Source organism: Vulpes vulpes, chromosome 4 (genome assembly GCF_048418805.1).
Source record: "Vulpes vulpes isolate BD-2025 chromosome 4, VulVul3, whole genome shotgun sequence".
Taxonomy (NCBI): Eukaryota; Metazoa; Chordata; class Mammalia; order Carnivora; family Canidae; genus Vulpes; species Vulpes vulpes.
The window spans coordinates 57,998,466-58,023,928 of record NC_132783.1 but is presented as its reverse complement, the minus strand read 5'-3'; the positions used below and the strand labels follow the sequence as shown (position 1 = coordinate 58,023,928).

The following is a 25,463-nucleotide window of genomic DNA, read 5'->3' as shown; positions in this document are numbered from 1 at the left end:
GGGGACTTGTCAGGACGCTTTGGAAAGAGGAAAGGAAGAGGAGGAGCGAGGAGCCATGGCGGCTCTGGCTGCGGTGTGCGGTGCTCTGGGGAGGAAGAGGTCGGCGCACTTCCTAAAGGCCGCTCTCTGCCTCACAGATCCTGGGACTCCTGCGGGTACAGCCTCCATATCCATATCCACCGCTCTTGTGCGCCATTGCAGCTGCTGGCGTAGCGCTGATTAGGTTGGGGGACTTGTTCCTATCAGCTAAACGACGCCGGTTTCTAGGCGATTAAGAGCTTCTCCAAGATAGGGGGGAATCTTTTTCTTTTTTTATTATTTATGATAGTCACACAGAGAGAGAGAGAGAGAGAGAGAGAGAGGCAGAGACACAGGCAGAGGGAGAAGCAGGCTCCATGCAGCGGGAGCCCGATGTGGGATTCGATCCCGGGTCTCCAGATCGCGCCCTGGGCCAAAGGCAGGCGCCAAACCGCTGCACCACCCGGGGATCCCGATGGGGGGAATCTTTAATGACCCATGGCTAGTATTTTAAAGCAGAAGGAGGCGTGAATGTCCAGAAAAGACTGACCGCGTGACTCTCAAAAAGAGGCAGGGACTTGCCTGAGAGCTCCAGGTAGAATTGGCAAGGAAGAGACATCCCCAGTCACCCAGTAGCACGGGAGTGGTCTAAAGTCCCCTATCAGGGTGACACTGTGACGTGGGCTCTCAATGGGCTCTCATTTCTGCATCTTGTCAATACCTGCTCTTTAGGGGGTCTGTTATTTTTCCTTTGGTATAACAGTGCCCTTCTGTTGCTTTCCCCGGAAGTATATGCCTTAAAGTCCGTCTCTAACCATGGAGTGAAGGGAAAATAAATTTCACGAAGAGAGCTGGTGAGAGGTGGTAGGGGTGGAGAAATACGTGCCTTTCCCCCAAAGCCTTGGAAAGCACGTTCATCTTAAACATCTTTCTGAAGTTGCTGAGCTAACAAAAATAACTGGTTTGTTGCTGTTTAATTGCAGTGCTTTGGAGAAGTTGTTCACAATATGAACAGGTAGCCAGCAATGAGGACCTGGTAAGACTATTTTCCTTCCTTTTTTTTTTTTTTTTTTTTTAAGATTTTATTTATTCATGAGAGAGAGAGAGAGGCAGAGACAAAGGCAGACAAAGGAGACACAGGCTCCATGCGGGGAGCCCAATGTGGGACTCGATCCTAGAACTTCAGGATCTTGCCTGGAATCGAAGGCAGACGCTCAACCACTGAACCACCCAGGTGTCCCTCTTACCTTCCTTTTTAAAGGTATTTGCAAATATGACCAAATTCTTATATTTTAACTATTTGAATAGAGTTCACCTGGAGGACAAAACAAGAGGATAATCTGAGATTAAAAATTATAATTCACTGGTGAATTGTCACGAGATTTGAAGAGAACCTAGATTCCTAATAAGCATCACTTGTCTAACACCATATTTTTCTTCCTAGATCTTAAATTTAACAATATGTGCTTTGGAAATTAAAAAAGGTAGTTTTGGTGGGTGCGATAATTGCAGAATATCCAACAGAGGGATTGCAATGTATACCTATGCCTTAGCTCTCTTCCCTATTGTAGATTCAGTTCTCTGTCCCATTTAGTACTGGGAGTGGGGAGTGGGTATTTGAGTAAGTGAAGGATCAAAATTACAGTTCTATACTAGGACATTAAATACAATTTCTTTTAGCCTGTAGGTATATTTTTATGGGTTTCAAGTCCAAGCATTGGACTTGGCCAGTGTAGGTTTTCCTGCCACCTGCAAAGATGATTTGACACTAGTCAAACCAGGCAAAGCAATTAGCACCCTGTAAAGAAGAGACATAGTCATTACGTGTGACCTGCATATAAATTAGATTAAGAAAGTTTGAGGAGTTGGAAAACACATAACTCCTCTAGTTCCTTGAGCATCCTTCTTGGCCATCTAATTAATGCACACCACAATTCAGGAGAGTAAAGGAAATTACTAGAGCTCTTTTATAGATTATAAATTCCCCTAAGGTTCTGACGAAATACAGGCTCTCAGAAAAAATGCTCAGTCTCATTCAGTTGAAATTTTGCATACAACTACAGGGGGCTAAGGGCTTTAAAGCCATTTCTAGATTAAGAATCTCTTGATGGAGACATGCCTATACCGATTATAGAAAGGTGACAGAGAATTAGAGGCAGTAGTGAAGACAGAAAAACCAAAAAGGATGACATAAATGTATAAAGCAATCTGGGGCCATAAAAGTTATTCTCTGATAAACCTTTGTTTTCTCCAAAGATTGTATTTTATCCCAGAATCCTCCTTGATGATTTAATTCCTCTTTAGCCAAACCAGAATACTTGTACAAAATATGAACACACTGAAATCTTTAAAATGGTGATTCCTTTTCAGAAACACCAATTTTTCTTCTGTAACCCAAGCTGTTGCATTTACCTTTCATATTAAGAAAGGTACAACTAATCCTTTGGATAGATTAAAATTGGTATCTTTAAGATTTAATTTTTAAAAATTTAACACATTAAGCTGTATTATCCGATTTTTCTTTCCTTTATCTTAGCCCATTCCAATGGAAAATCCTTATAAGGAGCCTCTTAAAAAATGTATCTTGTGTGGAAAACGTGTGGATTATAAGAATGTACAGGTGAGATATGGTTTTACTTCACTATGACATTTGATTTTAGGATTTGCTTTGTTAGTCATAACTAAGGAGAATCAAGTCAGTTTTATAACAGGCTTTGTGTAGAGGCACCTGTTTTAGTAACTTCATAATTTCAAATATCGTTTTCTATGTATAAGGCATCTCTATTCAAATGAGAGCCCTTTGGCTCTCCCTCATCTACTGTTACTTCAGGTCAGTGTTTCTTTCCCTTGTCTGCCCTGAGAGTCACCAATAGCTTACTATACAGTGACTCTTAGTAGAGTTGAACAGTTTGGAAAAAGCTCCTCTGGTAAATTTGATCTCTGTACTGATAACACTACTGATATAACTGCTTCAAATGTAATTTTATCTATTGTCCAGGGCTCAGCAAATTAAAAGTGGCAAATCTGGGGAGATAATGGTGCTGGAATTAGTATACTGACAGCATAAAGTGTTAGTAGCTGCCTTAGGAGCAAAGCCAAGAACTTTAAAGGTGCATTGTATCAGGAGCATTATGTGTAGTGCCAGGAACAATGCCCAGTTCCTGAAAAGTACTAGAGTTTAAATTAGTAAAACATAAATTATGGCAAGTGGCCTGATGTACCTGTATCTCTTGAAGACCTCACTGTATGTAGTCTGACACAATGTAGTAGCCTATCATGACAGATGAAATGCTTAGTGCCTTGTTAGAAGTATCTGTGGAAAAGTCAGGAAAACAGCTTTAGTACTGAAAAAATGTGCACATCAATCTATCTTGACACACTGGATAAGAGATGTTAACTTTAGTAGTCATTTTTTTTTTTCATTTAAAAAGATGATCTATTAATGAGCACAGTTTAGTATTTTTATTTCATGAAGTTTGTCTGAAATTAATAAACCTTTACATAACTTGAAAGTAATATATAATTCTTTAATTTACATAACCAAGATTAAACAAATGTATTGATGTAAATTTTTTTTCTCCTCCAAAAAAAACTCAAAACAGCTTTTGTCCCAGTTTATTTCTCCATTTACTGGATGCATTTATGGAAGGCACATAACAGGTATTTTGTTTTCTATTATAGCAACTTATAAAAGATTATACATATCTATCTCTGTTATTTAAGAAAAGTTTTGTCAAATTTTCAAGTTGTGCTATAAATCAATAGTAGACCAAATACTACAGGTACTTTGAGAAGGCCTCTTTGTAGGCCAAAAGGATTATTATTTTACATGTCGTCTTATGCTCAGAGTTAACTGTAGGTGGACATGTAAAAAAAATTAGGACTTAAGAAAATTGCATTGATGTTTTACAGTATACTGTAATAATTCCTGGATTACTTATTCAAGCCAGGGGCCTACTACCTACAGGCCAAGTCTGCTCTGCCATGTTTTTGTAAGTAGCTTAGTTTACATTGTGTCTATGGCTGCTTTGTGAGCTACATCAGAGTAAAAATGACAGTGACTGTATGGCCCGCAAAGCCTAATATATTTATTGCCTGGCTATTTACAGGTTTTCCGACCTTGCCTTAAGATAAGTAGTTAGGCATTTTTTTTAAAAAAGATTATTTATTTGTTTATTTAATTTATTCATGAGGCACAGAGAAGAGAGAGGCAGAGACATAGGCAGAGGGAGAACCAGGCTTCCTGCAAGAAGCCTGATGCAGGATCCTGGATTCCAGATCCTGCATCCCAGGATTACACCCGGAGCCAAATGCAGATGCTCAATCACTGAGCCGTTCAGGTGTCCCTAGTTGTTATGCATTTTTTGAGTGTTGATATTTTTTATGAATATGAAAGCATTTTTTTATAGGTCTTTGTGGGAAGAAACAGAAAGAAATCACAAAAGCAATTAAGAGAGCTCAAATAATGGGTAAGCACCTGAAAAACTGAATTGAGCTAATTAAAACTTTGCTCATTATCTTTGTGAAGCACTTTCATTATCTTTTTTACAGGGTTTATGCCAGTTACATACAAGGATCCTGCATTTCTCAAAGACCCTAAAGTTTGTAACATCAAGTATCGGGAGTAAATTACATGAGTTTTATCAATAAACATATTTTACAATAAATGGTTGTATGATTCTAATACTGATCCAAATGATAAGATTTAATAAACTTTGGGTAGAAAATAGGCTAAATCTTATCAAAGAATTGCTTTTGTTTAAGTTTTATTTATTCATGAGAGACAGAGATAGAGAGGCAGAGACCTAGGCAGAGGGAGAAGCAGGTTCCATTCAGGGAGCCGGTGTGGGACTTGATCCCAAGTCTCCAGGATCATGCCCTGGGTGGAAGGCATATGCTCAACCACTGAGCCATCCAGGCATCCCCAAGTATTGTTTTTAATTAATAACTGAAATCTCATAAGGAAAATGTATTTAAGTAAAGCTTCCTCTTCACTGTTTTAAAGAAAACAAATTACTTAAAACGTTAATACTTATTACATTTTACATACATACATACAAATTTTAAAAATTGGTACTGTACAATGGTCCCAGTTAGCTTAAACAACTCATTGGGATTTTAAATATGGAAGGAATGATTTGTATTGTAATTTTCCATCAGGCCCAGATTCTGTCTTATAAATAGGATTTAAGGGATATGGGTGCATGAAGGTGGAATGCTTGTATCAATGTACAAATTCCACGTGACAGGGTGTGGATTTGAAATTGCTCAGATTTTCTAACTAACAGAAGTTTTCCTGGCTAAGACAGTGGACCTTCCCTTTGTAGAGCTTTTACATGGGGATGGGTAGTAGCACAGTCACAGGATCTAACATTTAATCCTGGGCTAGTCTATCCTAAAACATAGCATTTTTAAAATGATCCATAGGTAGATGGTCTAGGACTATGTCGTTGTATCTTAGTCCAGTGATACAAACTAATCGCCAAAAGATGATAATTGGTGGGGGAGATAAGGACCCCTCTCCTTCTTTTCATTTAATACCCTGAAATGTGGGTCATGAAACTTAAATTATGGAAGTTTAGCCAGTATTGACTGACCTCAGCAAGATTCTCTGATTTAAAGTTTAGCATCTTTCTTCAAAGATGGATTGTTGTGTACAAATATGACTCAAGTAACATTCTATACAGTGTTTTAACAAAGTGAACTCTGAAGAGTCTTTGTAAGCAGCCTTCGAAAAATCTTAAGCTATGGTCTTCAGAAGACATTTGCTTATGTTGGTTACTTACTGCTTCTGCATTTGTCTAGCCTGTTTTATCTGTTGGTTTATAAACTGGTACATGGAGGGCAGGGAAAGACTGAAGAGGCAGACAGCTCCAGGTGTGTAGGAGGCAGGCTTAATAAGCAAGGTAACTCACTTAGGAAGTTTGTCTTGGGTAGCCACAAGACAAGTAGATCTCTGCACCTGCCTTCCACTCTTAAAAGTTTATACTGAGACCTTAACTGGGTTCAGTCACACACACAACCCAAATGGTGTCAACACCTGACTTTTTTTTAAAGTCTATGTCCTTGGAACAGCTCCCAGTGTGTCAACAGTAGGCAAAATGTACATTCCAAAGACAGGAGGGGGTGAGAATCTTTGCTTCAATCCAGCTCACAGGTCAACCAGCAGTCCTGTGTTCTGGTGACCTCTAGTAGTTTAGTTGTTTATTGCATTTAGTCCTAATCTGCATTCTATATGGTGTTCTATTTGCTCTAGTGATGTTTGTGGTTATTTTTAAATTAGGCTTCAGACTGCCAACATATTACCCCTCTGCCTGGTGATGTTACACTACAGTGCTTCTTAGGCAACCAGTTAAGCAATCCCAACAGAAACTCATTATTTGTACAGGCCATCCCTACTGTTACGTGGGCTTCATTAGCACCCCATGGTAACTAATGCATGTTAACACAGATAAAAGACAGTTTTGATAGTAGCTATGAATTTGTTGTCACTAAGGAAGTAGCAGATAGAAAAGCAATGGTCAAAGTCTATGTCCAGTATTTCATCCACTGAGTAAAACATGAAGGCTTCATATGATATATAGGCTTGATGGAAAATTCTCACAATTATGAAAAAGACAAATACAAAAGCACAATAAAAGCTGTTAGCCAACCTCCACTTAACCAACTTACTGAATTACTGAAGCCCATGACTCTTCAAACCTATTGAGTTTTACATTGCCAAGAGTCAGCTATTTTGTTCCCAGACCTGTGTCACTTGTTTGTCATTGTATTAATGAAGTATAAGCATCAAAGTTATTGTTGCAATGAAAACGAAGTAAATGCTTTTGAAAGGCTTGTAAAAAAAATAGCTTTAAGAAAACAGTTGTCAAGTTAGGTGTGGTTAGGACAACTGAAGGCTGGAAGTAGGAGGGTGCTGTGAAATGAAAAAAGTAGTGTTTTGTACTTAGGTTGCTTTGCTTTCAGGTTTCTTTAAATTAATTCACTTTAAAGAAACTAAAACTGGGAATTGTAAAGGTTAAGTAAGGAATATGATTTACATAGGAACAACAATATACTCCCAGAAAAGTTCCTAGTTCTACAACAAAAGGTTGGCAAATGAAGGTACAATTCTGCCTTATGTTATAGTGAAATCTGTGATAGACATATGTATACATATATACATATATGTTCCATTTTTGAGCCCTACTTGAACTGGCCTTTTCAGCTACTTGACCAGCTACTGATCTCAGACACACTGCATTACCAGGCTTGTTCTGTACTCAAATTCTGGATTCACTTGTGTAGAGGACTCTAGACTAGGGAGAGGTATTTGTGCTGCTGCATTATAGTTTTGCCATAATTAGAACTGCCAGATTTAGCAAACAAATATAAGACATGCAATTAAATTTGAATTCAAATTCAGTTATTCACTTAAACAATGAGTAAGTTTTTAATGCCTAATATTGCATGTTTTCTGGTATTTTATCTGGCAACCCCAGCCATTTATAACCTAAAGAGCAGGAATTATGACTTAAAAATGAAATATACTTCATATTACCTTAGACATCTTTTTTTTCTTTTCCTATCATGAAAATAAGGCTAGTCTTTTCCAATTCTAAAGAATGCTATAGAAGTGGGACGCCTGGGTGGCCCAGTGGTTGAGCGTCTGTCTTTGGCTCAGGGCATGATCCTGGGATCTGGGATTGAGTCTCACATTGGGCTCCTTGCAGGAAGCCTGCTTCTCCTTCTGCCTATGTCTCTGCCTCTCTCTCTCTCTCTGTGGCTATCATAAATAAGTAAAAAAAATAAAATAAAAAATTAAAAAAAAATCTTTAAAAAAAAGAATGCTATAGAAGTTTAAAAGAATATCACTTAAGCTTTTCCCTCAAGAGTTTCATAAAAGGGGGCAGGGGGCACCTGGCTGGTTCAGTTGGTGGAATGTGTGACTTGCTCTTGGGGTTGTGGGTTTAAGCCCCATGTCAGGTGGAGGAATTACTTAAAATCTTTAAGGTGGGGGGGGCAAAAAAGGTTATGGTTTTAAAATAAAGTACTTTAAGAAATAAATGCACTAGAATGTATGTATTTCTGCAAATACCTGGATTTGATAAAAACAATATAAATGGCTTTACCCTTCAGCTAATTAAAGATCTCCTTTTGGTCTAAAAGGATCAAAATGTAGGAGACTGTGGATATTCACCAGAACCCTTCATTTTTTCAATGTCTTCATCTGTTTCTGGGCTGCTCATTGTGGATGCTTTTTCTTGATTACTACTATCAGGATCTGTTTTAGATGGTTTGTTTTGTATCTCTAACAGCCGTGACTTCTTCAATTGCCATCCATCATCAGTATCTAAAGCTTTACGTTTAAGCATCTGTGGTGTGCCGCTAGCTGGGCTAGCTTCAGGAACATCAGTGTATTCTACCATTAAGGTCAGGTTGTCTATCACATTGAGCTGGTGGTTGGCAGTGCAGCTACTTTTAGAGATATGCCTGTTTTTCAAGGAGATAACACATGAATGAAGAAATTCTTGATCTGGAAAAAAGGTCCGTAAAGCTTGACAAAGAAAAATGTTCTCCTGAGGGTCTTTTTCGATGTTCTCTCCTAAACAAAATAAAACAATTCAAAATAATATTTGTTCTACAAAGCTTTTGTATTATTTGTTGGTAATGTCAAAGACTTCAACTGAACAGTTATATCAAATCCTCTAAATTGAGAAAAGTGGTATGCATAATCCCAAGTTCTAATTTCCATGCCACTATATTCTAAAAGAAAATTTAAGTTGTATTTTTTAATATCAACAATATAGTAAAGCTATAGTAATACCAAGTTCTTTGTTAACAAGATTTAAAAGTATTAATAAAACTATTTTTAACCCTAAGGTTGATAAATTCATCAGTTACTGTAGCCAGCTCATCCATAATTCACATCAGTGAAAATTTCTTTTAAAGCACAAAAGGTAGTTATGTGTAAACTTTTTACTTACGTGCTGCTTGGGTTTGTGCCTGTTTTCTTTTTTTAATTTCCCGTTTCAATCTGGTTACATCCTTTAGTAGTTTCTCTACTGCTTGCTCACTGTATTCTACTTTCTTGCATATACTCTGCAAAATGAAATTAAGGGCATAGATAAAATTCCAAGTTGTGTAGGAATCAACTTGGTTCACAAATTATAGAAAATCCTTTGTGGTACACAGTCTCAAGTATTGTTAGCCTTTATATATATAGATATTTTTTTTTTTTTAAGATCTTTTTTTTTTTTTTTTTTTCCTTTTTAAAGAGAGCACACAAGTAAGGGCAGAGTGGGAGGGAGAGATCATCTGAAGCAGACTCCACACTGAGCTTGGAGCCTGATTTGGGGCTCAATCCCACAACCATGAGATCATGACCTGAGCTGAAACCAACAGTCAGATTCTCAACCAACTGAGCCACCCAGGTGCCCCTTACTGGCCCCTTATAAATATTTTATTTTGTTTTGCTATTTTCTGAAAGAACTCAACAAGCACTTATATGGTGCTTTCTATTTATAAAATGCTTTCCGGATGTATTAACTTCCCATTTATACACAGCTTTATTGTACAAGTTATCTGCTTAATACACAAATAAAAACCAAAAAAAACCTTGTTATTTTGAAAGAAAAAAATAACAGTATTTTGAGAGATGCATATTTACTGCAAACATTTAAGAAACTGACAATAAAGAAAAGTATGTTTTGTTATGAAAGAAAACTATTACAGACTTTTAATTGGTATAAAAGAAACTACTTTTGAAAAGCGGGCTGGCCTTACATGTCATCAATTTTAAACACTAATTAAATACTCTTTGATTTCATTTGGGAATATATTTTAAAGTAAATAACATAAATTTATATAAGATAATGTTTCTAAGTATACCAAATCAAAAGTAACTAATTTCTAATCACTGGGTAATAGGTTGTTACATCTAGTTTTAAAATGTTAGTTTTTTACTCCACACTTAGCTTTAAAATGGATACATTTTAGGATGTCTGCCCAGCCTACTTCTCACCATTTTGTCTACCATGCCATAAAAGTTCACCAGTAACTCCTTGACCAGCTTTCACCCCAACTGACCCAAGCAGAGCTACCTCATAGCCAGCTGGCAAATCCTAATGCCTTCTGAATAGATCTAAATGCGGTTCTCTGGCTGGCTAGTGAATGAACAAACAGATCTGTATATACTATGAAGGAAACCGATGTATAGACAAAAAGGGAAAAAGTAAGTTCTGATGGCATTCAGGCTTCTGGTTCCAATCCTTTCCTGAAGCTCAGATGCTTTCTGCCTACAGTTTCTGTAACATACCTTTACATTCCCTATTTTAGCCCAAGTTAGTACTTTTGAGATAGGAGTTCTAATATATTGCTATATGAAATATACTGCCATTAAAAATAACTACAGAATATGGGGATCCCTGGGTGGGCTCAGCAGTTTAGCGCCTGCCTTCGGCCCAGGGCGTGATCCTGGAGAATATGTAGCAAAAATGCTTAATGCTTTTAAAATGAAAAATGCTTAATGACATAAAATAAAAATCATGACACAAGTTTGTAAGTCCTCATCACTGTCAACTATGTAAAAGCATGTATGTATTTGGAAAAAACTAGAAAATGTGGCAAAGTGAAAATAGTTATGTTACAACAATGGGATTCTGGATGTTTCTCTAAGATTCCTGTATTATTCACATTAAAAAATAGTGTGCAATATTAGTAGTGTAAAATGTATTAACTTCTCTTCATGTACTATATCCATGGGTATGGTGGCCATGGAATATACTATCTCTAAATGGAAATCTGAGTAGTTGAATAACAGTCCCAGTGACCATACTTTTGGGGCCACTACTGAAGCCACACTTCTCCTAGGCTGCTCTTAACCAATAGGAGTATTAGGTACAAATCCATCCCTGTAGGACAACTTTGCTGAGACTCCCATCAGACTGGCTGAGACCTCTCTGGCCCTGCAGTCTAAAGTTCTCTCTAACCACCTGTCCTCCCTTACTGTCTCCTTTCTCAGGTGTCAGACTCAGCATTACAAGTCTCCCTGCCTGCTCTTGCTCCTCCCCCTTTATCCTTCTCAGGCCTAATAAATCTCTTACATGTCTAATCCTATCTTGAGGTCTACTTCTCAACTGATACAATGAGATAGAATTTAGTACTGTGGTAGATTGTTTTGTTCTCAAATACTACTTCCCTTTATATCCTGTAAAAGGATTATATATCCTTGACTACTACCATGAAATAGGGATATATAATCTGGCCAATGAAATGTGAGTGGAAATGACATGCCAGCTCTGAGCAGAAGTTTTGAAAGCTGTTGTGAATTTCTACCAGCTTTTTTGCTTGTTTCTATTGTCATGAGAAGACCACATCCCACATGAGGGCTGCTCCCTCAGTCTGGAACCTAGAATGAAGATGGCAATTATACCAGGAGCAAAACTACAGCCAAGGTATTGTTAGTGAAACAACTTTTGTTTTTGTAGGCCACTGAGATTGAGGTCTTTGTTACTGAACCTAAACTGTTACAAAAATATAAATCCAAATAAATGTCAAGTTGTCTCTAAAAGATTTCAGTTATCAATTTGATATGAACTCTAGAAGTAGTCTTTAAGTGTCTGAATGTTAACTTACCTTTAATTCCTCTTGTAAAGAAGCATACATTTCATTTATTTTATGTACCTCCTTTAAAGATCCATCTTCTGTAAAAAATTCAGAGCTGTAAAAATTACCATTTTGTCAGGCAAATATACAGAACTAATTTTAATGCAACAATGAAAAACTTATTTGTAGTTGAGCAAAAGAAGATTCTTTTTATACTGGTTTTGTAGGGATATTTTGTCAACCTCCTTGTTCACAGCAAAAACTTAGTTCGTATATCTTTACATTAGCAGACTTTGAAGCCTCTTAAGTACTATTGCCACGACTCAAAAGAGGTTAACTAAAAATAAATACTGAAGTAGGAAGGAGGGGGGTTCTTTCTTGGCAATGGGGACCAGTCAATTTTTAAAATATTTAAATGAATTTAAGTCATCACTGTTTCAAAGTGGGAACATTATTTTATATACCAAAAAGAAAAAAAAGGTGAAGGCATAGTTTGTAAAATACCCCAATTGAGATAAATGTAAAACTGCACCTCAGAATCAATGAAATGTGGTATTCAATTTCTATAAAACTGTTAATCTTTATGGAACACAAAAATAAATAAAAATCTAGTCCTTTATTCTCAATTTCCACTCTAGTAAGCACTCTATACTACCAGTGTTATTTCTGATATTAACTATTCCCTTAATAAACACAAAGTTATAGCTTAACAGCCTATGAATAAAGCCTCATATTCTGTCATTACTTAATATTCAGTCTAATTTCATGCCTTTATAATCTAAATTGCTGCCTTAGAAAATTATTTTGAGACTAGCTACTATTCTTAGAACACACATGCTGACACACACAGGCTACACAACAACCCCCCTTCCCTTTTTTTGTATATTATAAACGTACAAGTGTTGGAAGGAAATGTGGAGAAAGGAAAAAAGTCTGGTTTACTTGAGGAAGATGGTCAGTTTTCCTTTCATTTTTATTCTATGTAATAAAAAATTAATGTTAAAAAACAAATAGGAGTAAAGTTAGGGGAAGCAGTTGAAGAATCTCACCTATGTGTTTTTACTGCTCGGCTAAAACCAGTAGACTCACAGGAACCTGATATAGTCTTATAACCCAGTTGTTCGGACATGCCCAGATTGGCCACCACTAAAGGTATCCTATGAAAAAGCCTGAAGAAATAAAATTTAGAAGTGTAAAATTAGAATAAAGTGAAATATTACTATCCACCTATTATAAACGCATATATACTTATATATATTATGTACAGATAATACATATAAATACATATAAAAACGCATATATACTATATACTATACTACTTACTCAAGATAAAATTTACTGACTTGAGGCAAATACCTTTTAAAAGTGGTGAAATGTGCACAGCCTTAAGATAGTTGTGTGAAAATAGTACTTTAACGGCTATTTTAACATGTAAAAATAGGCAGTATTGTTGAGATTTATTCTGTCTTCCATGAATAATAAAATTAATTTTAGTTGGTACTCTTTTACTTAATCCTCATATTCCATGAGAATGTTATTTATATAACCTGGGGGGGCGGGGAGAGTGGCTAACTCATTTTTGTGGGCCAGCAAGAACGACCTCGCTTCCTTGCAGAGGTTAGAGAAAACCTGCTCAAATACCAAGGCTTAGTTCCATACTATGTCTTTTAGCAACCAGTATCTAACATACACCTATTTTTTCCATCTTATGGTAAATAATAACAAATCCTCAGTGCCTAAAACAAAGAAACCCATTCCATACTGGGCTTCTAATTTCTTTATCTAACCATTTTTCCATCTATAAAGAAATATGGTAGTCCAACTTCAGAGGGCTATTGTTACAATGTAATGCAATAATATTTGAAAATATTTGATAAGAGGCAAAAAGTAAATGAAAACATTGGGTAGGGCAGCCCCGGTGGCGCAGCGGTTTAGCGCCGCCTGCAGCCCAGGGCGTGATCCTGGAGACCCTGGATCAAGTCCCACGTCAGGCTCTCTGCATGGAGCCTGCTTCTCCCTCTGCCTGTGTCTTTGCCTCTCTCTCTCTCTCTCTCTCTGCATCTCTATGAATAAATAAAATCTTTAAAAAAAAAAACATTGGGTATATTTTTTTATTAACTGAAAATAGCCAGTGACTGGCCAACACTTACCCCTTCTGAGGTTTATATAGGGCATGCTCCAGCCGATGAGTAGAGCAGCTTTCTGTTATTATGCTTGGTGTTAGCAGTAGAAAAACAAGTTCCTGGCTTGAAAGATGCTTCTGTAAGTTTTTGTGAAGCAGTCTCTCTCTAAATGTCATGATCTGGTCTGAATGACGTCGGAATTTGTACCAACCAACCACAGCCTGAGAGAAAATAGAGAAAAATATCAGGTGTATACCTTAATGGTTACAATTATTGTGTCTTACTATCATAATTAAGCAATAAAGTTGACAGCCTTAAAAATGGCTTTCTTAAATTTAGCAAGATTTAGGACATATATAAACAAAGCGCAAACTTAAGTATACGCTTTATTTTTTAAAATTTTACTTTAAAGATTTTATTTGAGAGAGAACAAGAGAGAGTGAGCATGAGCTGGTGGGGGAACAGATGGAGGAGAGAAGCAGACTCCCTACTGGGCAGGGAACCCAACAGAGCAGGGCTTGATCCCAGGACCCCAAGATCATGACCCCAGCCAAAGGCAGATGCCCAACCAACTAAGCCACCCAGGTACCCCTAACACTTTACTTTTATAAAGCAGGCAAACTGACTTACAGTCAGATTACTTTCCATTCAGTTAGAGGGCTACGATTTTACTCAGTATACATGAGAAAAAAAATTCCTAAATTCCTCTAGTTTCTTTATGGTTATTTTTGCTCTTTTAAAATCTTAGTCTTTAGGGGCACCTGGGTGGTTCAGTCAGTTAAGCATCTGCCTTCATTCAGCTCTGGTCATGATCCCAGGGTTCTGGGATTGAGCCCCATAATCCAAGAGAGAGCCTTTTCTTTCTCTCCCTCCACAGCTCCTCCTGCTTATGCTCTCTAGCTCTGTCAAATAAATAAAAATCTTAAAATCTTAGTCTTTGGTCAAATCTTTAAATAGAGAAAATGTCAATGAAAACAAGTTAACTTCCTGTTTGGGTACTTGGTCTGCTAAATAAGTAAACTGAATCCAACAACTTTTAACTGCTATCACCTATCCAACAGAGTTGGTTTCAAAATGGAGTAAGATCATATGAAATGGTTTTATAAACTGTTAATATCTGAACAAACTTCTTAGTATTAAACTTTTTTTTTTTTGAGATTTTATTTATTTATTCATGAGAGAAAGAGAGAGGCAGAGACACAGGCAGAGGGAGAAGCAGGCTCCATGCAGGGAGCCCGATACAGGACTCGATCCCAGGACTCCAGGATCACGCCCTGGGCCAAAGGCAGGCGTTAAACCCCTCAGCCACCCAGGGATCCCCCTAAACTTCTTTTTTTTTTCTTTTTAACTGGAAAAATAAATCTCATTCACCAAGAATTAAATAATTATAAAAGCAACCACTTTGCTTACAGATGTGTATGACAACTTCAGCAACTTTTAACAGAGGAAATTAAAAGGACTTCTTAAAAGATTTTATTTATTTGAGACAGAGACAGAACATGATCAAGAGGGAGAGGCAGAGGGAAAGGGAGAAGCAGGCTCCCTTCTCAATATGGGGCTCGATCCCAGGAGCCTAGGATCATGACCTGAGAGGAAAGCAGACACTTAACCATCTGAACCACCCAGGAACCCTGGATTCTCTTTTTAAAACTAAATAGTTTTTAGAAGTACATTTTTTTTTAAAGATTTTATTTATTTATTCATGAGACACACACACAGAGAGACACAGGCAGAGGAGAAGCAGGCTCCATGCAGGGAGCCCGATATGGGACTTGATCCCGGGTCTCCAGGATCACACCCTGAGCTGAAGGCGGGCACTAAACCGCTGAGCCACCCGGGCTGCCCCTAGAAGTACATTTTAAATAACCAAATACAATTGGGGGAGAAGCCCAAAGCATTTTCATCAAAGGATGTTTTTTGAAAGAAACTTCTTTTACAGGATGCCTGGGTGGCTCAACGGTTGAGCTTCTGCCTTTGGCCCAGGGTGTGATCCTGGAGTCCTAGGCCAGGGCTCCCTGCATGGAGCCTGCTTCTCTCTCTGCCTGTGTCTCTTCCTCTCTCTCTCTCTCATGAATAAATAAATACAATCTTAAAAAAAGAAAAGAAAACTTCTTTTACTGAATCTACTTTTATTCTCAATTCAGAGATCAAAATGTTTTAAGTACCCCCCTCCCCATATTGTGTTTGGAAAATACAAAATACTTGTTGATCACTCAACAAGTCTTAACTAAACACCAAAATGCTGTGGAGAGTTCTACGTAGCTAAGTGCTAGTAACTGCAGCCATGTAAAAAAAAGAGTAATGAATTAAGTCCTAGGATAAATGATACTAGCAAAGGATATGGTAGGGATGCAGAAGAGGAAAGGATTGATGCTAATTAGAATAGCTGAGGATGAGAACAAAATCAATACTTTAAATCACTAGTTTTGCTCTCAGGGCAAAACTTTGGATTTCTGGAAAGAACAAGCCTTTCCTCACCTGCTTTAAAGGACACTGTGAAGACAAATGCTGCTTCAAAGTTGTTAAAGTATTATACATTTTTAGGAGCTGAAAATAATGCATATAATACCAAACAAACAAAAAAAAGGTTAAGTCAGGGAATACCTTTTTGACACTCGATAGTATTTTCCTCAGTGCTTGCTCATTTAGTTCACCAGAAGAGTTATAAAAGCTGTAAAAGCCAAAATAAAAGGATTTCAAATTGGCTAAAAATATGATCTTATTAGCACTTTTTAGTTACCCCTTACCAAACCAAAATCCATATATCCACTTGCTAGTCAGATGAAGTTCTAAAAATATTAATAGAGAAAGTTCTCAAATTAACAAACTTAAAATGGTAGAAATATGAGGCCCATAAGCAACAAGAAAGGAAAAGGACTGGAGAAACTTCAAGAAGTCTGGGCATCACATTAAGCTTAAAACAAACTACCCATTAAATATAAGAAGTTTTAAAGTCTACATAGCCAGTTCACAGTTCATTCACAATTTACTTAAAACTTTTTTTTTTTTACACTGTTGATACATACAAAAGAATGTATGAGTAATGAAGCACAACAACACAAAGACAGTTTATTCACTGCAAATTCCAAAAGCTTTACTTCTTTCAAGTTGAGAAGTGCTTTAGGAGTTAGTTGGCTTTGGGGCTGAGGGAGGGGAGCAAGCGGTTTAGATACTGGTTTAGTTTTGTGGTCTTTGTTCTGTTGGAAAGTCAAAGATGTAGGGAGAATTGAAAGATAATTCTAAAATTTTCTAAAGTGTTTATTCCAGCTTTCTTCCCTCTCCAATAACAGGGATTGCAGATAATGTTTTCCTCCCTTTCACATTCACTGTGATCAACAATATTCTTTTCTATGATGGTGAAATATCTGTTATGCAAAATCCTTTATAAAGAATATTCACAATAGGCTTTTACTGGCAGTTCTAATGTGTTCAGAAAATTTTAGTTATGTCAAACTGAAAAAAAATATCCTAATAAGCGATTTTTTAAACTTACAAAGACATTAAAAATTTTCCATCAAAAAATTTTAATGGGAAAATAGACAAAATGAAGTGCTCCACCTACCCAAAGGGGATTTCAACTGATCAAACATATCCCTCCACTTTACCTACTTATTCTAACAAGAATACTCTGAATACAAGAGTTTATTCCTGTATTTCTCTAGCATGATCCACTTCCCACTTCTCAAACTGAGACATAAGGCAATACACCAAGAAATAATAGGATAACAGTGTACACATTCTGTGCAAGTACTGATTTTATGTTAAGTTCCTGGGATGGGGGCATTTTTATATAGAAATATATACTGTGCAGAATTCATGCATAATTTTTTAAGTGACTAAGTTTTAGGTTTTAGTGGACTGTTTTCCAGGTGTTTATCCTTTAGATTCTTGATAAGAGATTCAGTGTTTTTCAGTGGAAAACTGAGAAGCAATGTTATTAAAGCAGGGCTGGCAAACTTTTCTCTAAAGGGCCAGATAGTAAATATTTTAGGCTTTGCTGAACACAGTCTCTGCTGCATATTCCTCTTTTCTTTTTGTTTTTTTGAACAACCCTTAAAAAATGTTAACTATTCGGGATGCCTGGGTGGCTAGCAGTTGAGCATCTGCCTTTGGCTCAGGTCCTGATCCCAGGATCTGGGATCGAGTCCCACATCGGGCTCCCTGCAGGGAGCCTGCTTCTCCCTCTGTCTATGTCTCTGCCTCTGTGTCTCTTGTGAATAAATAAAATATTTTTAAAAAAATGTTAACTATTCATAGACGGCCCTATAAAAATGGGCCATACTTTGCCATGCTCTGTATTGGTACATAAAAAGTGGGTATTAAAGCTTATCCAACTGGGACTCCAAGAAGTATGTATCAAAAGGCTTTAACATGTTTACCTGTTATTATTTAAAACGAGGAAGAAACACCATGGTATGCTGTTGGATTAGAACTGAAGAAATCCTCATTCTTTTAGTTTTTGCCCTACCATTAACCAGCTCTGTGGCATTGGTTATATCATGAACTTTGCTGAATGACAGCCTTCTCAGGTGGTTCTCCTTATGCCTTCCTCCCCTTTATCTTGTAAAGCTAAAAGGCTGAGAATCAGATGGGCTTCCTCCATTCTAAGATTTTATTAAGTTGGCATAGTTATTTAAGGCAGTTGCCAGTAAATACTGAATCACTTTTTTTTTCACTCTTCCTTCCTAATCTTTTGCTGGTCCAGAGTACCCCAAGGAAGTATTTTTTATGAGTCTCCACCAAGAATCCCTCATTCAACAAATATTTTTGTATGTCCACTGTATGTAAAACACTATCCCAAGCTCTATCTCTTTCTGGTATAGCAGTTTAAGACCAAAGTCTTCATTTCTGTCATCTCTTACCACAGATCTTTTTCACCTTTACCACATGCTCCACTGCAATTCTCACACAATCTTAGCAATGTGTACATACAGTGTGACTATAAGATAGTAATGCTGATTTTTCAAATACGTTTTATAGAAATCAAAGCTATTTCATCAAAACTACATATTATGGTTACAAGTGTTTGAAAATCCATTTATGTGTGTACTTTTCTGTATGTATGTTATACCTCAGTGAAAAGTTTTTAAAAATATCATAGCCTATTAGGACTATTACTATCTGTGGACTAAAAACACAAATTTTCACCATAGGAAGGCAACAGGAAGCAGGCTGGATAAAGAATCTAATCAAATAACAGACAAAAGATTAATAAATATGTGATAAGTGAGAAGACAAATGATGAAATAAGCCGAATAAAAGAGTAGAAAGAGGGCTGCTGTTGATGTATGAGAATGTGTCACTGAATTTACAAAATATGCGATGAGGTGCTGGGTGTGAGAAAAGCAATCCTCTAGGTAAACTGGTACCTGAGAGAGTGTGCGGAGTACAGCTAAAGCAAGCATATAAATACAGAGAAAGAACTATTAGAGTTGAAATGAACAAGTGACTTTTCAGGTATTTCCTTTAAAAGTCTTTTATTTTTTATCAGTACCACTATGTATAAAGGATAATTAAGGTATTTGTTTTAAAAACTACTTCATTTACAGACAGTAATTTTCTTAATGGATCATTTACTGCCTCTTACTACTTACCTGAAAAGCTGATAGCATGGAATATATTTCTGGATGTCTGGAAAAAAGGAATTTTGTGCTATGATTACATTAATTATCATTTAAATAGTATATATTGAGCACTTCATATATAAATATCACATAGCTTCAAAGAAGTACTTTAACATGATCTCATATAATCCTTACAACAAACCTATGAGACAGATGTTTTATCATTCCTTCTTCTGTTTTAAAGATGCGGTAATAGGTGGAAAGAATGGTGGAGCCAAAATTCAAACCCAGTGTCTCAGGCTTAACTAGAACACTACATTCCCTCTAAACAGGTTTAATAATGAACAGCAACACAAGAGATCAATTCAAAGTTGGTATATTTTCATTGAATTCTAAGAAAGGTTATGCTCTAGTTTTACTCATTGACAACAACAGCTGTTTAAGGGATTATCTTTTGTTATCCCAAGTAGTTCCTTCATAAAGGATTTGTCAATATTAACTATAGACGAAGAAAAAAAAATGGTATCTTTTAGGAAGTAAGTTTTATTCTTGTTAATAAAAATACATCTAAATACATCTAAATACTGGTAGCTGCAGATGCTGTGCAATGAAGATTAAATTCTATTGCATAAGACACCATTATAAATCTTGTAAAAAGCATCAAGATGAATATGGTGTCCCCTCGATCATTCCAAACTTTCGGATCTTTCAAAATTATTCAAGGAAAAACAGGAGTGAAACATCCACATCTGGTAACACAGAAACTTATCAAGAGAATAGAAGTTCTGGAGCACCTGGCTGGCTCGGTTAGCAGAGCAGGTGACTCTTAATCTCAGGGCTGTGAATCTGAGCACCACCCTGGGTGAAGAGATTACTTTAAAAACAACAACAAAGACAATACAAGTTCTTCTAGGCTTCCCACTTTTAAGTGTCCCTTGTGTCAAAAAACAAATTTACCAGACATAGTTTTCTGGATCACTGCAACAACAATCAACTATTTGAGATAGTTCCTGTGACATGTTCTATTTATGCGTCTCTTCCTTGGTCAGATCCTAGCCAGATTACTAGAAATTTTTTTAGTCACTTAAATCAAAGACATTAGTTTGATTACAGAGAATCTGTGAATCTTCAGCTAGATGAGGAAACCCATTATCAAAACTGTTGAATAATTTCTTCATGTAAACATCTGAAGGCTGGAGATACCTCTACAGGTTTGTACCTTCAAGTGCCATCTTTAGAGAGACTGAAATCATGAAATCATTTCAATAACTTTATGTGTATATTAATAAAAATAATTCTATTTAAAAAAGGAAAAGTGATCATTTTCTTTAGACATTTTTCTTCTAGCAAATGTATGTTACCCTGATAAATCCCTGTGTGGAGAACAAAACAAAACTGACAGAAACAGTCTTTGTTACTGATAACTGGCCAAATATACACTGGTATAGATAAGGGAAAATAAAAAAATGATGAAAACATCATTAACCAAAGCAGTATAGTAATTTGTAGATCTTGGATTTTACTCGTTAATGATCCAACATTTTAAAATAATCTGAGCAAATACTTACATGTTCCTACAGCACTTGCCTAATACCTTGAAGCTTAGCATTGTTCACAGCATAATGGAGTTGCTCAATAAATGGCTACTTAATTAAACTCCTCAAAATATGTTTGATTACCCTGGGTGGCATGCCAATTACAGCTAGAGGGAAAATATGCCCCATGAGTTGGTTTTTAAAGCTTGTGTCTGGGGGCGACTGGGTGCCACAGCTGGTTAAGCACACCAGACTCTTGGTTTCAGCTCAGGTCATGATCTCAGGGTCCTGAGATTTGAGCCCCATGTCAGTTCCAACCTGTGCAGAGCCTGCTTCTTAAGACTTTCTCTCCCTCCCTCAAATAAATAAATCTAAAAAATAAAGCTGTGTCTGAACAGAAAAAAATATATATAATTAACAAAGTAAAATCACAAACTATAGAAACATGGATAACACATGACAAAAGGCCAACTACCTTAAGCTGTAACATGGTATTACAAATCAGTAAGAAAAACCAAAATAATTCAGCAGAAATACAGTCAAAGCATGCAATATAGACCTGTCCTTGCCCCCAAAGTAATAAACATATAACCTCGTCTGTAATTAAGAAATACAAATTAAAATTACTTCTTTTCACTCATCAAACTGGCAAAGATTAAAAGATTGGTAATATAATACCTAGTGGTGGGAACAGTATGGGGACCTAGGCACTTTTACATATTGTGGAGTCTTTATTTTTTTTTTATTTTTATTTTTTCATATTGTGGAGTCTTTAGATAGCATGACTTTTCCAAAGACAATGGTCTACAAGGAATTTGACTTTCCAATAGACTCAAGGCAAACTGTTTATCATATTGTTTGTATTAACAACAAGTCATTCATAGCTGATTACATAAGTGATGGAACATAGATACAGTGGGAATATAGAGCCATTAGGACAGACTATACACAATGATACTATTCTGTCCTAATAGAACAGTATCCGTAGAGATATTTATCTTGGAACTATTTATCCAATGAGAATAGTATAATCCCATTTGTGTAAGTAAAAATATATACACACTTATATACTTATGTTTTGTTAATGAGCAAAAAAATATTATAAACCAGTGGTTGCCAAAGAGTCTGAGACTGAATTTCTGTATTTACATAAATATACATTTATGTACATATGTAAATTTACACATATGCTTCCATTTTTAACCTTTTAAAGTGGCAAACAAAAAATGACATACAGGAATATAAACTGATACAATCTTTCTGGAAAGCAATTTGCTAATACTAATCAAGAACCTTAAAAATGCTCATACCTTTTGGTACCATAATACCACCCCCAGGAATCTATGTATAACAAATGTAGAAAAATGTATAAGGATGTTCACTGTAGTGTAACTTAGGACAATGAAAAACTGTAAACAACTGATTATAATTTAAAGGACTGCTGAAATCACTAAAGAATACAATGCAGTCATAAAAAATGACAGGATTGTTTAACATGGGGAAGTGGTCATGACACAATCTGATGTCATGATGCCACATTTTTTATGTAGCACACCACCAATATTGTTTTTCAAAATATGCTTAGAAAAAATTATATGTTAGATAATCAGAAAACTCCCTATACATTTTAAAGCTCCCCTTTCCCTTTCTTCCTGAGAGAATAGCTACCATCTGCTGCAGGTGCTTCAGGGCCCTCTCCTCAACCCCTCTGTAGGCTGGCCTTTCCCTCATTACAATTCACAAATTACTTAAGGTTTTCAGTGATCTAATCACCATTTTTTTTTTTTTCATTTTTCCTCTTCCAACTTTTCTGCAGCATTCAATGTTTTTGTCTGAACTGTTTTATTTATTTTGTCTTGCTTGCTGGTTCCTTCACCTTTTGCTGGGCCATCTTCCTGACACTTAAACATGAGCAGGAGCTACTCCATCCTTGTTTCCCCACAGTAGTCTTATTTGCATCCTATGTCCCACACTCTTGCTTTAGCAGTCCACAGCCATAATTTTCATTGATAAATGAATGCAGTAAAATCTGCTTTAAAATGTTTTATTTATTTTTTAAAGCAACTTAAGAAATAATTTATGCTGATCCCATTCAGCATAAACTACCAAATGTAAGAGACACAGAAATAAATGACTCACCAATTGTATAAATAACTTCAACATCATCCATTTGGGAATCAGTAATACTATTCTTGGCTTCACCTTTCACTTCCCCAAGAAGAAAACCTTCCTATAAGGATAAAAATAAGCAGTATATAGAATACCGTGATTGACTTACTACTCACTTAACTAACCAATACTTCCCAAGTGTTTCACAATGTATACAAAGTGTGTGCTACAGCTCCAGGTATGTAAAAAACCAGGTGCACTTCCAGTGTAATTGGGAAACATGAACAGTAGAGAGACTGCAAATAAAATAATAAAATGACAAGAGATTGTAAATACCAGGATTTTACCACACCTGTAACACTAAAGGCTTAAAGCCAGGAATGAGCATACAATGTTTGAAGGAGGAGCAGAGCAGTTTGCCTTGAACAGAGAAGGCTCTCTTTTCTGAGTAATGAAATCATAAATAGGAGTAGCGCCAATAACAGGACATCCCAAGTAAACAGTCAAGGACTCTGGATTACTGGCATGTGCTTCTTCTAGCAGCCAGTAGAAGCTTCTGAGCTATTAAGTAACACAATGATTAGTGTTTTTAGATAAAAAATTGTACAAAATATTAAACATCTGGAATTCAGTCTGATTTCTAAAAGGAGCTGTTGAGCCCTGTTTGTTTTAAAAATGCAGACATTTGCCACAACAGTAATGAGGTCTTTGAATTTCAGATTTTTCAAATATTTTACTTGGCACATTTAAAGAGTCTATATGCTTAAGAGACGATAAAGGTCTCTTCTTTATGAGTAGTTAAAAATGCTGCCCCCCACCCACCATCATTAACTGTTGTGGTTAAAAAACCACAAACAGAATGTTTCAATAATGTGAGTCTTTCCTGGAATCTAGGGGGGAAAATCCAGAACTCTATATAGTTCAGTGTTCTAGGCAAACCCTGGGAAAGGAAGCAGGGTCAATGCAAGTACAGCTGTCTGGAAAACCACCTTTTAAAGATGTAAGAAATAAGGGCCTAATTCCATGGTACTTCTCAAGGGCTAATATTTTAAGCTACAGAGATTAAGGATCCACTCTGTTTATATTCGCAGTAAGATATTCCAAAATAATTTCCACAGCTACACATTTTAAATCGCCATATATCTGCTGTTAGCTAGGTGTTACTTTACAAGGTTATTTAAAATTGTATACATGGGGGATTCCTGGGTGGCTCAGCGGTTTAGCGCCGCCTTCGGCCCAGGGCGTGATCCTGGAGACCGTCCCACGTCGGGCTCCCCGCAAGGCGCCTGCTTCTCCCTCTGCCGGTGTCTCTGCCTCTCGCTGTGTCTCTCATGAATAAATAGATAAAATCTTTAAAAAAATAAAATAAAATTGTAGACATGAAAGATATCAATTCCAACCTTATCAGGATTGTGCCAAAAAGCAATTTTGGATAAAACAGACCTTGTAAAGTGAAGGGCACAATTATCTAACAGAAATTAGAAGGCTCTGTTCAGTATGGTATTTTCTAAACTGTACTCGCATACTAAGCACTTAAGCAGAACACACTACTTCTCAGGCTCAAAGTTTGAGTATTTCTCCGACTTCCTACAAGTTCTTTTTTAAGACGTGTACTGTATTTACACTACTACTGCACCCGGAGATTTTGAACCTGGCAGAAGCAGAAGAGTAACTAATACTTGAGGATAAGCTGAAGTATTTTAATGGTAACTGAATGCATCAGAGGCCTCACAATTCCATCAATTTGACACCACTGCAAGCCAAGTCGGCAATCTGCTCTACCAAGTCAGACTTGCTCGCCCACTAGGTTTGGGAAACCGCCGCTGACTGGACGCACCTTCCACGACTGCTCACTAGCCCACCACTTCCACAGACACGCACGGCCGCCGCCGCGCACGAGAGACCCGGCGGTCCTGGAGAACTACTGCCGGTCGTCAGGAACGGAACGTTAACCGGCCACCGTCCCGGCGGAGCTGGGAGAACGCTCTGCGGCCCCGCCATCCTTCCACAACCAACTTTCACCAGAGAAAAAAGGGGCGGGACTGCTGGAAGAGAGACGGCGGCGAGCGGGACACTCCGGTCGGGGAAATTAGACGCCGGGGAGGAGGAGGAGGAGGGAGAGCTCGTCCGGGACAGCCCAGGCGGCGGGAGGCACACCTAGGACGGCCCGGGGCGGAGGGGGCGGAGGGCGCGGGGGGCGGAGGGCGGAGGGGGCGGAGCGCCAGGGCAGAGAGCGCGCGGGCGGCCGTCGGCGAGCTCGTGGGCGCGGCCCGGGCAACGGCGGCTGGGGGGGCGCCCGCGCGCCGGGCCTCTTCCGGGGCGACGCCGGAGCCCGCCTCGCCCCTCGGCTCACCGTGTCCGAGTCGGTGTTGAGGTGCTGGAACGCGAGCGCGCCGAGCACAAATCCGGACAGCACCGCCGACGTGCTCTCGCCCTCCATGCTTCCGCGAGCGCAGCGCCGGCCGGGGCGGAGGCGGGGCACGCCGGGCCGGGTCCTTCGGCGTCGCGGCGGCGAGGCGGGGCCGAGC

The 25,463-nt window shown here is 37.7% G+C and overlaps 2 protein-coding genes across 6 annotated transcripts; one reads left to right on the top strand and one right to left on the bottom strand.

Annotated features, from left to right (window-relative positions):
• The first annotated feature begins 9 nt into the window (after positions 1-9).
• On the top strand, positions 10-4,685 carry MRPS18C (mitochondrial ribosomal protein S18C). Of its 2 annotated transcripts, XM_025998168.2 has the most exons (6): positions 11-155; positions 1,002-1,054; positions 2,555-2,638; positions 3,621-3,678; positions 4,428-4,487; positions 4,570-4,685. In XM_025998168.2, exons 1-6 carry the CDS (start codon positions 56-58, stop codon positions 4,644-4,646), a joined length of 432 nt encoding a protein of 143 aa, XP_025853953.1. In that variant the 5' UTR covers positions 11-55; the 3' UTR covers positions 4,647-4,685. The 2 variants fall into 2 exon arrangements, with proteins under 2 accessions (XP_025853954.1, XP_025853953.1); XM_025998169.2 differs by lacking the exon at positions 3,621-3,678 and having other exon boundaries at positions 10-155.
• On the bottom strand, positions 3,466-25,463 carry ABRAXAS1 (abraxas 1, BRCA1 A complex subunit). 4 transcript variants are annotated; one of them, XM_072755771.1, is made up of 10 exons: positions 25,289-25,404; positions 24,127-24,285; positions 22,966-23,056; positions 19,322-19,358; positions 16,332-16,398; positions 13,755-13,948; positions 12,654-12,773; positions 11,635-11,719; positions 8,985-9,099; positions 8,065-8,602 (listed from the first exon to the last, which is right to left on the bottom strand). In XM_072755771.1, exons 3-10 carry the CDS (start codon positions 22,994-22,996, stop codon positions 8,169-8,171), a joined length of 1,083 nt encoding a protein of 360 aa, XP_072611872.1. In that variant the 5' UTR covers positions 22,997-23,056; positions 24,127-24,285; positions 25,289-25,404; the 3' UTR covers positions 8,065-8,168. The 4 variants fall into 4 exon arrangements, with proteins under 4 accessions (XP_025853950.1, XP_072611872.1, XP_025853952.1 ...); XM_025998165.2 differs by lacking the exon at positions 24,127-24,285 and having other exon boundaries at positions 3,466-8,602; positions 25,289-25,463; XM_025998167.2 differs by lacking the exons at positions 24,127-24,285; positions 25,289-25,404 and adding an exon at positions 24,773-24,891.